This window comes from Leucoraja erinacea, chromosome 25, assembly GCF_028641065.1.
Source record: "Leucoraja erinacea ecotype New England chromosome 25, Leri_hhj_1, whole genome shotgun sequence".
In the NCBI taxonomy this organism is placed as follows: Eukaryota; Metazoa; Chordata; class Chondrichthyes; order Rajiformes; family Rajidae; genus Leucoraja; species Leucoraja erinaceus.
Genome location: NC_073401.1, coordinates 18,730,329 through 18,744,464, shown reverse-complemented (window position 1 = coordinate 18,744,464; position 14,136 = coordinate 18,730,329). Strand labels below are relative to the sequence as shown.

At 41.0% G+C, this 14,136-nt stretch overlaps 1 protein-coding gene across 1 annotated transcript; it reads left to right on the top strand.

Annotated features, from left to right (window-relative positions):
* Positions 1 to 295: 295 nt before the first annotated feature.
* On the top strand, positions 296 to 9,083 carry LOC129709474 (beta-crystallin B2-like). Its single transcript, XM_055655890.1, has 5 exons — positions 296 to 403; positions 588 to 706; positions 2,115 to 2,247; positions 4,485 to 4,627; positions 5,797 to 9,083. The coding sequence occupies exons 1-5, from the start codon at positions 344 to 346 to the stop codon at positions 5,963 to 5,965; spliced, it is 624 nt and encodes a 207-aa protein (XP_055511865.1). The 5' UTR covers positions 296 to 343; the 3' UTR covers positions 5,966 to 9,083.
* Positions 9,084 to 14,136: the final 5,053 nt, after the last annotated feature.

Below are 14,136 nucleotides of genomic sequence, written 5' to 3'. Positions count from 1 at the left end.
TGGTTTAATCCTGAGATCAAGTCTTATTCAACTGTTTTGTGAGAACAAGCCTTATGGAATTTTGTTGCACAGTATTGTGCAATGACAATAAACATATTCATTCAACAGTTTTGTGGGCATAGCTGGCATACGATTAACTAAAGCATCAGTAGTTGAATTCTGAGAGGACAGAATTGAACCATTTTATGCTGCAAATCACTGATCTGTAGTTATTCATTTGCCAGTTATGCCCACAAAACAGTTGAATAAGACTTGTTCATCTCGATTAAACAGAAATTGTACAGAAATCCTTTGTTATCTGTGTCCTCTGTTAGGATTCTGCAGAAACACCCTTTCTGCAACAATGGCATCTGAACAGAACCCAACGCCCAAGCAGCACCCCACATCGACCGCTGCCCATAAGGTTAGATCTTGCTGTCTTTATTCAAAACTATCGATCAATAAAGTTTGAATTCTGATTCAATTAAAACAAGGGAATGATACGTCCTAAACCACGGGATTAGCAATTCAAAATTCATTGTTTTTTCGATTTCTTATTTGTAATAATGGCTAAGTCAGCAGAATCTCATTTTATGACACTGTTTCAGATTGTCCTGTTTGAGCAAGAAAACTTCCAGGGTCGTTTTCATGAGTTGAATGGTCCCTGCCCCAATTTGAAAGAAGCCGGATTGGGAAAAGTTGGTTCCCTTGTGGTGCACTGTGGACCGTAAGTATTGCATAGAATTCTGCAGAATCTGCAACTAACCACTGAGTACTTCATGCTCCTATTTTCAGGATTAATGTTTACTGCAGTCTATTGAAAACAAACTGCAGATTCTGGGAACCCGGAATAAAAAGAAAAATGCTGGATCCTCTCATCAAGGCAGGTTCACTCTGCTTCCATTTCTACAGATGCCTCATAGAAACATAGAAATTAGGTGCAGGAGTAGGCCATTCGGCCCTTCGAGCCTGCACCGCCATTCAATATGATCATGGCTGATCATCGAACTCAGTATCCCGTACCTGCCTTCTCTCCATACCCCCGATCCCCTTAGCCCCAAGGGCCACATCTAACTCCCTCTTAAATATAGCTAATGAACTGGCCTCAACTACCCTCTGTGGCAGAGAGTTCCAGAGATTCACCACTCTCTGTGTGAAAAAAGTTCTTCTCATCTCGGTTTTAAAGGATTTCCCCCTTATCCTTAAGCTGTGACCCCTTGTCCTGGGTGCAAGGTCCCCTTGGAGACTGCAAGGTGACTTGGATAGGCTGGGTGAGTGGGCAAATGTTTGCCTCCTCACCTGTGTAGTGTTCATGTCTTTCATAGAGTGTCATAGAGCAAGGCACTCAGCCTAACCCATCCAAGCTGACCAGGTATATATACCCTGTTGCTCTTAATATGCCTGTAAAACAAATGTCCTTTATCGCCAGATCTACCTTATGTCCTCTTTATGTCCTCCTGATTTCCAAATCAAGTATACATCCACGCGTATACGTTTCTTGTATTCTTCGAGGGGTTCACTTGATCCCAGCTGCCAATACCTGATGTTTGCCGAACTGTTAACCCTAATACGGTTCCCTACTCCTGGCAGCCTTGCCCTTCATACGGTTCCCTACTCCTGTCATTGGCCTTGCTCCAATTTAGGCTTTTCACTTGTGGACCAGTCTTATCTTTTCCATTACTATTTTTAAACTAATGCAATTATGGTCACTTGTCCTAAAGTGTTTCCCTAACAAAGCTTCAAACACTTGCCTTGCCTCATTCCACAATAGGAGATCCACTATTTTGCCCTCACTGGGAGGGCCTTCTATATATTGTTGATGAAAACATTCCTGGGCATACTCAGGAAATGTCACCCATTTGTGCAATGTGTTTCCCAATCAATAAGAGGCAAGTTAAAAATCACCTCCTATCTTGAGCATTATTTTCATGACTGAGTCAGTCATAGGCCAAATGTCCTTACTGAGGATTTAGATATACAAGTTATCATGCTTGGAGATTCATTTGAACAAAAAAAATCTGGTCTCTGCATCTGATATGAGCAACATTAGATCACACCAACCAATAAATGTTTTTGTTATGAGAGGGTAACAGTTATTACTGTCCAAAATCAAACATTGTTTATTTTATTTGCAGATGGATTGGCTTTGAACAGACTGGCTGCAAGGGTGAACAGTTTGTGTTTGAGAAAGGAGAATATCCTCGCTGGGACACATGGACAAACAGTCGCCGAAGTGACAACATTGGTTCCTTCAAGCCTGTGAAACTGGTACGTTGGTATCGATCACACAGCTAACTAACCAAACCTCATCAGAGCAGCAGAAATGCAGGACTATTTAAATGTCCAAATGGTTTACTCAAATCTTATCAATAGGGAAAGTTGCAGGACCGGCTGTCCATGCTGAGTTAGCTGATCTCAACCAAGACAGCAGGGGAGCTGATAGAATTGTTCTTGGTACTTGTCAGATAGGGACCTAACAAATTGTTTAGGAAAGAGACTTGATTCCAATCAATAATCAACAATTCCAGATAGAAGATGCTTGTGTGCTGAGAATATGGAAAATATTAAATTGAAATTTTGAAGCTTTGATATTCAGAATGTATGCTGATTATTTGATGGTAATTTCTCGATTTTTATTTTCAATTTCCTCTCTTTTTCTATGCCCTCCACATAAATATATTTCCTGTTGGCGGAGAAAATCTCACAGTGGACAACTCTTATTCCGTGTTTCACCCAAATATTGTAAGTGCTCCACCTGTGTGAGCCAAATAGCTGTTTGACTTTTGGGGCATCAAAGTCAAACTTACCCTATCCTCAATGAGTATCCACATGCCAATTTTCCAACCAGAGTCATTAGGCTGACGTGAAGACTGATAATCCTAATTTATTCCTTCAACAGAGAGAGAAAAAATGGATCAAGTTCCCAAACTTGATTAATGTCTGGATAAGATCACATCCTGGATACCTTTCGACACGTAGTTCTTAACAATATGAAGAGACAGATTTGCTAATTTGGCCATCAGGTTTTCTTAATGACTATCCAGAGTGACAACCTTTTTGTACTATCTTTTACTATTTGTTCTTAGACAAAGTTTCTATAACCAAGGCAGGTCATACGCACAGGCATGGAGAGATACAGGTACGACGAAAATCTTGCTTGCAGATTGGGCACATAGTCTCAGACAAACATGCCAAAACAAAAATGGTACCAAGATTACACATCACTTCTTCAAGACAGTAAAAAAGAAGAAAGGAACATGTAAAAGCAAGACATGAATACAAAACACAATTAGGAACAAAAAAACAAGTCCACAGCAGTGCATAACATTAAGTTGTGATAGTCTTGAAATGGAGGCTAGACCCCCCTCAACACATATAAAACAAGTTAGATATGATAGTATCAGTAAGCCCGAAACTTCAGTATATTATTAGTGAGTATAATTAAGTCCGCTTAAAAAAATGAAGATTCATACCATTATGTAATGAAGTAATTATTCTCAAAGCACCTTGTATAGGAACAATTAGAGTCATTTTTTTAGTGGAATCAATAACTGTTCTCTTCTGAATAAATTCTTCAGAAGCTGTTAATTTATTTCTATTGAGCTATGTAAATGCTTCAGGCATTCTGTCTATGATTGAGAGACAACACTTACTTCCTAATTGTAATATTTTGTATCAGGACTGACCCGTTTGCTATGTTACCAATTATGTTTGGTCCCAATGCCAGATTTCACAACGTTTGGTGTTTCTGATTTGAGGATGGTCAATGAGCAAAGCAAAGCTGGATAGTCTGAAGATGAATTCTTTCTTTGAAGATCCCCCTCCAAAAATAATCTCTTTCAAGCTCACTCATCTTCAATTTTCCTTTGTATTCCAAAGTCCCTATTCCAAGCCATGGTGTTGCCTTTGAATTACATGGCCATCTTTCCCAGAAACCTCGAATGAGATTTCTATCCCTGCCACTTTAAGAGAACCCCTACGTAGGTTACAGCTGCCATTCGATATGACTGGGGTTTTAATAAGCCATCTGTATAACCATGTGTAACCTATGACATAGTTGATTACATCAGTGCACTTTTTCTTTTTTTCATCTGCACCTTCTCCGGTGCTGTGACGCTATAACGCTGTAGCTCCACGTTCTGCTCCCTGGGTATTTTTCTCTTTATACTATCTGTGTGCTTGTGTGTGGCTTGATTGTACTCGCGTATGGTGTCATTTAGTTGAGCATGCAAAACAAAGCTTTTCACTATATCTCAGCACACATGACAACAATAAATCAATACCAACCATCTTAGTTGTGTGTGATGGCACTGACCTGCTGTCCATCCAGTCAATTGTAGTGGATCACCTACAATGGCTTTCCTTCTTTCTCCAGCTGTTACCCCTGGGATCCACCCTTGACCCAATCCCATTTCTCATTTACATGCTTCATCTCAGCAACATAAATGCAACATCAAGTTCTACTTGAGAGGAGGACTTATCTTTTTATGTCATTGCATTTACAGGATGGGCATGAACACAAGATCATTCTTTATGAAAACCCCACCTTCACTGGAAAGAAAATTGAAATCATTGATGATGATGTACCAAGTTTCCATGCTCATGGATACCAGGAAAAAGTGTCATCCATTCGTGTTCTAAATGGAACGTGAGTACTGAGAGAAGTCTATTAGAAAAAAAAGCTTTCTATTTACATCTTCTGACTCTGACTCTGGACATGATAAAAATCTTCCCATTAGACTAGCTTATTTTCTTACGGTGGGGTACTAGCGATGGGTGCTGCAGCTGCTTTTTGACCTCCTTCCATCAATAGACTCAGTGAAGACTTTTGCCAGATTTTTACAACTACAAGCTCATTGTGGAGAGCAGACCATCATTGACCTATCCATGCAAGTGCTTACTGCAGCTTGAAGGTTTTCTAAAATCCTTAATGCCTCCAATCATAAAAAAGAGAAATATAAAATTAGATTTCAATTCCTACCTTAAAATTACTTTGGATTGGGTTTGCATTTTAAATTTATCAAATTCTCACTTGAAATATATGCTAGCCATAAAATGTAAGAGTCCTTAGCAATTTCAAGGGATTGGTGCTGGGAGTGAAAAGTATGGCTTCAATATTTTTGAACGAATTGTTGGAAATGTTAGAGGAACAAGTCTAGACCTGTTGTCTTCAAGCCATGAATATGACAGTCCTAAACCTAATCTGTCACTTAAAGATTTATCCACAATATTATTCCAAAATGCAACATTTGGCTTGATAGGAAGGCTTAGAGAAATTTACATTAGAATAATTCAACAGAAGCAGAGCCAAACCTCAGTGCACCATAATCAATCAAAACAACAGGTTGAGATTGTACCCTCATCACAAGGCCATAACAGTATTCATCTTTCATGAGACATTTTTATTGTTTGATCCTCGTGCTTCCTCTCCTCAAAAAAAAAAACGAGTTAAAAGGAAGAACTAGCATTTATATCGCAACTTTCATAATGTCTCAAAGTATGTTTCAATGACAGTTTGGGATTCACCACCTGAGACAATGGACATTACACAGTATGTTTCTTGATCTGAAACTCTTGCCTCAAAAGGTTTAAATCCCTTTGTGGAATGGAAGGGTCATTCAATTATATTAAATATTTCCATTCCCTTTCTAGACAGTGTTGCCACCCAACTAGATGCTTTCCGTCTCTGGTTAGCTCAGCTGAAATAAGTTAGTTCCGTATTGGACTTGGGGGTTAGAAGTCTGTCTGTTGGACCTCTTTCAATTGAGAAGTTGAGAGTTTGTGGCATTCCTCTTCCATGTTTCATTTTATTTTCAGATGGGTTGGCTACCAGTACCCAGGCTACAGAGGCTACCAATATTTGCTGGAGAAGAAGGAATACAAGGACAATAGTGAATTTGGAGCCCAACAGCCTCAGATCCAGTCTGTCAGACGTATTAGGGATATGCAGTGGCATCAGAGGGGTGTCTTTCATCCCACCAATTGAACAGCACCTCTGCTCCACTTGTCAGTTTCTCACCAAATTGCTGCTAAATTCCTAACTACAGGTTAAACAACTGCTTTCCCACAATATTCTGTATGCATATATCAGCTGAAGCAACCCAATAAAATCCTGCATTTCAAACTCATCTCCTCTATTGTGTGTTTTCTTTTTAAATATGAACTAACTTAACAGCAAAGGAGGTGGAGGGAAGAAACACTGGATTTCCACAAAATTGATCCTATTGAACAGCGTTTACAGAGATGTTCTGTGGGAATAATTCACCCAATGGTTTGGCTGTAAAATAGGTTGGTTCCAAATTTTCCAAAACAGATATCAAAAACAAAGCTTAAGTATCACTCTTCATCACTATCCAATTGTATGTATTGGAAAGTGTCTGGGTGAACTGTGACGTTGACTGCTCAGGAATGTCTTACATGGGTGCTGGACAGTGATCAGCATTCTACAAACAAAAACTCTTTCTCAGATTCCCCAACAACTACCTTTGTTGGGGAACCTGGAAAATTGCAGCTATCTACCAATTTGTGTTTATGTGTATAGTTTACAAATTTATGTTACCAGCAGGGCACAATGAGGAGACAATAGGAAACTTAAACTTACTGGCAAACCTTGAAAAGAGTAAGTGGGTACCACTGCATCATGTAACACTATGGTCAGTACTATATAACTAAAATTTTTTTAAGTGAAAATACAAACTGCTGGAGAAACTCTTCAGGTCAGGGAGCATCTGTGGAGGGAATGCTTGGTCAACATTTGGGGTCATTTGACAGTCCAGATGAAGGATACCATCCCAAAATGTCGACTACCTATTTCTATCCTCAGATGCTGCTTGACTTGTTGAGTACCTCCAACATCTAAAGTTTCTTGTGTCTACCTTTTTTTTAGTTTAACATTTGACCATTTGATACATTTTGGAATACTGAACTGTGAAATGAGGTGAGCAGGTTTTCACACAGTTCTCTCCTGGTAGCATTGATCCTTGAGCAGAATTGAACGTTGTTGCACATTGCACATCCAAGCTAAGAGGTGTAAACTACAAATGCAGATCTTGTTAGTCTTGTGTCATACAACGATGTGACCACTGAATGGCAGTGCAGGCTTGTGACAATAAACAATCTGCTCAGAACATTTGCAACAATCCAGGGTAAAGAATGAAGTGTTTCATATCAGCGACACTGAACAATGTTGATGTGCACAATGTACCCCGCCTTTGGTTGCATATCAAATAACTTCAACTTTATCTCTAGTGGGATTAATCATCCAACTATTTTACTTTGCGGCCCATTTGACAAAATATAAATTGGTGGTTCACAGTTTTTGTGCACAAAAAGCGAAAACCTCTGGTCTCAACAGCAAACCATATCGCACAGAACTGCCAAAATACCCAGTATGGTTAGCGTGTGATATTTCAGCTCTGAACTACTGAAAACATTAAACAATAATCTAATATTTTCTTCCAATTCATTGTAAAACCATAGCTCTGACATTTAGTCGTATTACTGTCAATTTCAGTAAAAACTAAACAACAATAGTTTTACTATCTGGATCTGATACTCGAAATTTGACAAGAAGACACTGACTGTGCAACCTCAGAGTACGGTGCCTTTCATGAATGCCATCACTGTGATGCTAGAAATCTTCCAGGTTTGACCCCGACAGTTGAACGCTGTTAGCTGGTCACTGAGCTTCAATGAGCCTGGCAGTTCCATTTGGAACCAGCTGAATACAGTGACAGCTCTGGAACATTTTGCATCTGGCCTTGAAAAAAGTTGCTAAGTTTCAGTACAGGTACTAACATAAGTTAGTTTGCAGCTGCAGCCACAGACCAAGGGCAGCTATATTTCCTTTTCCCTCTAAACTCACCAGCTTTGCAAAAGGTTAAAAAAAAAGAAATAAAAGTGTGTTTGTGTTAGCAGTGGGAATAGCTCAATGCAATTGGTTACTTGTCCCACTCAATGTCGTCACGTTGCAGGATGCTGTTTAACATGAACTCTGTCCTGGAAACGGGGAAGTCCACGCCACAGAGATTAGTAAATCTTTGTTGGCACTTTTCTTCACAGTCATTGGTGAATGTGTGTTGACATTAAAATCTAGGCAAATGTTGCAAGGAAATAGGCAACATGATATCCCTGTTTTTGCCTGTACTGTTTTCATCGGATTCAGGTGGTGCAAAAATAATTTCACTGCGACCAGAAAGATAACTGAATTAAAAATCCTTGAATGATTGGTAGCAGGAGTATGTATATACTCTGTATATTACATAGGACATAGTGCAGCACAGGATCAGGCCCTTCAGACACAGTGTCTGTGACGAATATGATGCCAAGTTAATCTGCTCTGCCTGCACGTGATACCCTTCCATATCCATATGCCCATTTGAGAGCCACTTAATTGCCACTGTTTTACATGCCTCTATCACCACTCCTAGCAGAATGTTCCAGACACCCATCACCGTCTGTATAAAGACAACTTGCCCCGGTCGTCTCCTTTAAACTTTGCCCCTCTTCTATTAAAGCTATGCTCTCTACTCTTTGACATTTCCACCCTGGGAAAAGGGTTCCGACTGTCTATACCATCATGAATATTTCTATCATATATACATATATAAGACTGAAGAATGGTCGTGTTACTCCAGAGATTCTCTCTACTTCTTCCAATTGTAGCCTTCATGATTCTAAATAGCTCTGATCAGGTCTTCTTGTTCCCTCTGTTCCAAGGAGAGTAATCCCATCTTCTCCAGTCTATCCACAAACCTAAAGTCTCTCATTTTGGTAAATCTATTCTTGACCCTCTACAAAGTCTTCGCAACATTCATCAATTGTTGGTGCTTGGAACTGGCCATAGAGGCCATTCGGGTAACCAGGGCCGGATTTAGATGAAGAGAGGCCCTAAGCTGTTCTACTCGTAAGGCCCTACCCCCACCCCCACGACTAGAGGAAGATGGTCCACCAGATTGACACCTATTTGCAGCCGAGCGTGGCCAACGAGATAAGGGGCTGGAAAGCTGTGCTTTGTTTATTTATTTATTTATTGCCACTGCTAGTGTCGAGTTATTGGCTTAAAACACTATTATTCTGAAATGGAGGACAAGGAAAATTACTGAAGGGTGGTTTAGAGACTACAGTGCGTTGTGACAGCATATGTAAGAAAGAAAGAGTCAAAAATATTATACACCTTGCAGGGTTCTCACTTAATTTTTTTTCTCTGTTGTCAGCCGGGCAATCTTGACAGCTTTTTAAGTTGCCAAATGACAGTTTAGGTGGTTATTTAAGATGGCTTGCATGACGCGTGAGATAATGTGTTTGGACGAAGTGCGTAGTTACCAGTCGGAATTATGCTCAATGAAGCACTGACAGATTATTTCTGCTTCAAATAAAGCCACAAACTAAACATATTCACCAATCAAGACATGATATATACCACAATGACATGCAGCAAAATTATAATACAGTATCTCAACTCTTTTTACACGTTGCAATGAATGCAATTTCTATTATTTCTTTCCACTTCCAAACAAAAATGTGGTTGGATTATTCAGCGTATGATCAACCTCGGTGAGACCAAGCGCAGGCTTGGCGATCACTTCGCACAACACCTCCATTCAGTTCGCAATAACCAACCTGATCTCCCGGTGACTCAACACTTCAACTCCCCTTCCCATTCCGAATCTGACCTTTCTGTCCTGGGCCTCCTCCATGGCCAGAGTGAGGCCCACCGCATATTGGAGGAGCAGCACCTCATATTTGGTTGGGTAGTTTACACCACAGCGGTATGCACATTGGCTTCTCTAATTTCAGGTAGCCCTTGCTTTCTGTTCAAGAAGGAACTGCAGATGCTGGAAAATCAAAGGTACACAAAAATGCTGGAGAAACTCAGCGGGTGCAGCAGCATCTATGGAGCGAAGGAGATAGGTAACGTTATGGGTTGCTTTCTCCCTCCTTCCCCTCCCATTCCCAGCTCTCCCACAGCCTACTGTCTCCTCCTCTTCCTTTCTTTTTCATGTCACACCCCTCCCGACATCAATCTGAAGAAGGGTCTCGACCTGAAACGTCGCCTATTCCTTCGCTCCACAGATGCTGCCTTACCTGCTGATTTTCTCCAGCTTTTTTGTCTACCAATGGGATCCCACCACTGGCCACATCTTCCCATCTTCTCCCCTGTTGGCTTTCTGCAGAGACCGCTCCCTCCATAACTTCCTTGGTCAATTCGTCCCTTCCCACCCAAACCACCCCCTCTCCTGGCACTTTCCCTTGCAACCGCAGGAAATGCCACACTTGTCGTTTTAATTAAGTTCTAGACTATGGGGCTGTACATTGGCCATAAAGTTGCTGCCTAAAAGTGCCAGAGACCTGGAATTGATCTTGAATATGGGTGCTGTCAGTATGGAAGTTTCCTTTTCCCTTTGATCACATGGGTTTTCGCCGGGTGCTCTTGTTTCCTTCCACATTCCAAAGGTGTGCAGGAACCTATTTCAGACCCAGCCCAAAACGTAATATTTTCCTTTTGTCCAGAGATTCTGTCTGACCTGTTGAGTTACTCCAGCTTTTTGTGTCTATCTTCATTTTAAACCAGCATCTGCACTTCCTTCCAACACACATACTATACGATAAAACTTTATTAATCCCAGGAGTGAAATTGTGTGTGTGTGTGTGGGTATATACATTATACACACACACACACACACACACACATATATATTTATATAGTTATAAATATACACCTTTGTTTTCTCGTTTATAATATTGTTTACAGAGTACTATGTTTACATATTCTGTTGTGCTGCTGCAAGTAAGGATTTCATTGTTCTAACTGGGACGTGAGAGAATAAAACACTCTTGATTCTTGACTTACTCCGCTAATGTGTGGGAATGAACTAGTGTACGGGTGATCAGTGGTCGGCGTGGACTCGGTGGGCTGAAGGGTCTGTTTCCACGCTGTATCTTTAAATTAAACTAAAGACACTAAAACCAGAGGGAGTCTAAAGAAGGGTCTCTACCCGAAACATCACCCAATTTATTCTATCCTGAGTTGCTGGCTGCTCCATGGAGTTCCACCGCACAATTAAAGCATGGAATAGTCTTCACTCTACCATAGTTACCCAACCAGACGCAACTAAATTTAAGGTACTCTTTTTTTCTCCAAGAACCCTTTTTTGCTTAAGTCCAAGTCAAGAGCCAAGAGAGTTTTATTGTCATGTGTCCCAGATAGGACAATGAAATTCTTGCTTGCTGCAGCACAACAGAATATGGGAACATAATACAGAACAGGAGATAAAAATTCAGTGTGTTTATATACCATAGACCATATATATACACAATAAATAAACAGATAAAATGCAATAGGCTGTTATTGTTCAGCCCTCTACCACCTCCAGTTTAAATTCCATTTAGAATATTTATGGAGGACCAGGAAACCAGAAGCAAGAGTTACTCCAGGGAGTTACTCCTGATCCAGGGTTAGGGAGTGATTCTGCGTTGCTTTTCAGTGCTGGCGGCGAGGCAGCGACCGGACAACAATGGCGGCCAAATCTCCCACAATTCAAAGTGAGGGAGAAAATGCCCAGCACTGACCAGTTGCCGTGGCAGTGCGCATGCGCAGGTTGGCCGATGATGTGCAGTCCGTAAGGTACACAAAAAAGCTGGAGAAACTCAGCGGGTGCAGCAGCATCTATGGAGCGAAGGAAATAGGCAATGTTTCGGGCCGAAACCCTTCTCCATAGATGCTGCTGCACCCGCTGAGTTACTCCAGCTTTTTTGTGTACCTTCGATTCTCCAGCATCTGCAGCTCCTTCTTAAACGATGTGCAGGCCGTAGTTGTGCTCATGTGCAGGGGGAGGACGTGCAAGCCGTAGCAATGCGCATGTGCAAGGCGGCCTGCCGTGCTGGCGGATGAGGAGCGAGCAGAGCCCGGCGGCCCGGATACGGATAGCGGGGGGAGACAGAAAGAGAGAGACAGAGAGGGGGGCCCGCCCAGAGTTGAACGGCAGGTGTCCTGCCTTGGCCGGAGGTCCCCTAGATTTCGAAGCCCTAGGCTTCAACCTATGAAGCCTAGTGGTAAATCCTGCGAGGCCCTCCTAGATCTCGAGGCCCTAAGCTTGAGCTTGTCCAGTTTATACGTAAATCCGGCCCTGTGGGTAACAGAAATTCACAAATCACTACTGTAAAGCTGGAGAATCGGAATGAAATCCACTCTCACAACATTTACTTGAAAAAATTCAAATAAATAAACACAAAATGGTTTTTGTTTTGCATTTCTTGATGCATGCGCGGATAACTGGGCGATGCATTCTGAAAAATCGTGTGCAGCATGTCTGCCCAAGAACAGGGTATGTAGTGGACACATGTAGTCCAGTTGTGAACTGAACCACTGCTTTTTAAAGGCTCTATGTGACTTCCTTGCTCTTGGACAATTTGATTGCAATAAATTGCCAAATACAATTCCACTTTTATAAGACCACTGTAACTCTGCTTAATTATAAGATTATTTTTTTTAATGTCCCACTACTACCTCCATAACCATGGTTGCAGCACTTTCCTCATAATACGTACAAGGCTATCTGACAATTTTTCTGCTATCCTTCGATGTCTTTATAAATAATGCTTTTGCATTAATTTGTAAAAGCGCCTTGAGGCCCTTTTATACATGCTGAAACTTCACGTCATCAAAAAACTGCACTCCATTCCCATGCAAAATATGCAATCCATTGCAGTAGGCTTTGTTTACCCTGCTGAAGTTGTTGTTCTATTCCTACTTGCAGCTGTTGGGAATAATTCCACCAATATTACCAATCTGGTAAACCACAAAATATAATAGAAAATAATCTGCAAAAACATTCTGAACAAAGCCATGTTCTTATTAACTTGCGGGTACAAGTATTTTTGACGTGCATAGGCAGAGTTCGTCACACATTTGCATGCAAACGTAATGTAATCCTTTCTCTGTTGACATACCTGTGAAGCAAATTCAGGTTAATGATCTGATTATCCGCCAATCTGGTACTCCAGATGACCTAGGGGAAAGCAAAACCAGCAATGTTAGAGACGAGTTAAAACAGTTCAAAGAAAGCAAAACAATCTACATTTTTTATCAATGCTTGTCCGTTCCATTTCAACAAGTAAAGGTAATAACCTAATTCTCCTTTAAAATTATGCAACCTTTAAAAAGCAAGTTTTGCTTTTTCTATATTTGCTAAATGCTGTAAGAAACTTTAGGCCAAGTTTAAAATGATGTACAGACATTTCAGAAGATATCAGATCCCTTCCAAAGTTGCAAGGCTGTTGATCTGGTGAGCAGAGACACTGCCTTGTTAAACACAAAAAGCTGGAGTAACTCAGTAGAACAGGCAGCATCTCTGGAGAGAAGGAATGGGTGACGTTTCGGGTCAAGACCCTTCTTCAGAAGAGGTAAGTGACTCTCGAGATTCTCTCCAGAGATTTTTTTCTGGGTTCAACAAATTCTGCCAGTTTTTCCGTTTTACTCTAATGTAAAACCCATCTTCATGGCTGGGAATTTTAAAGTATGGAGCATGAACTCCTAATGTGTTCCCTGTTGATCAGAAAATGCTGTCCGATGAACAGTGTAGAGAACTAACATAAAAACCTGAAGATTTCACTAGCGGACAACCTTGGATTAGAGGCAAGGTTCAAGCAATTGGCTTCAAAGTACTCTCTCTAAATGGGTACCACCACCACCAATAAAAAGCAGTGGTGGGAAACAGTAAAACAACCATGTACCTCAGGCCTCAGCTGTTACCTTTTACTGCATACAAATGGTAAAGTTTTGGCAGCTTTACCTCCTGAATTTCCTGATAATCTCTATTATCTCCCACTAGCTATTACAAAGAAATGTACTCCTTCTGCATGATGACATTGTGAGGGGGGAAAAACTTAATAGGAACCTGAGGAATTACTTTTTTACACAAAGGGTAGTGGGTGCATGGAACAAGCTGCTGGAGGAGGTTGTGGCAGGTACTGTTTCAACATTTAAGAAACATTTGGACAGGTAATGGATAAATAGGTTTAGAGGGATATGGACCAAACACAGGCAGGTGGGACTAGTGTAGATGGAGAATGTTGGGCCGAAGGGCCTGTTTCCACACTGTATGGCTCCAGTTGTTAAGGCAGTTTTGATCACCCTGTTATAGGAAGGGTGTCTTT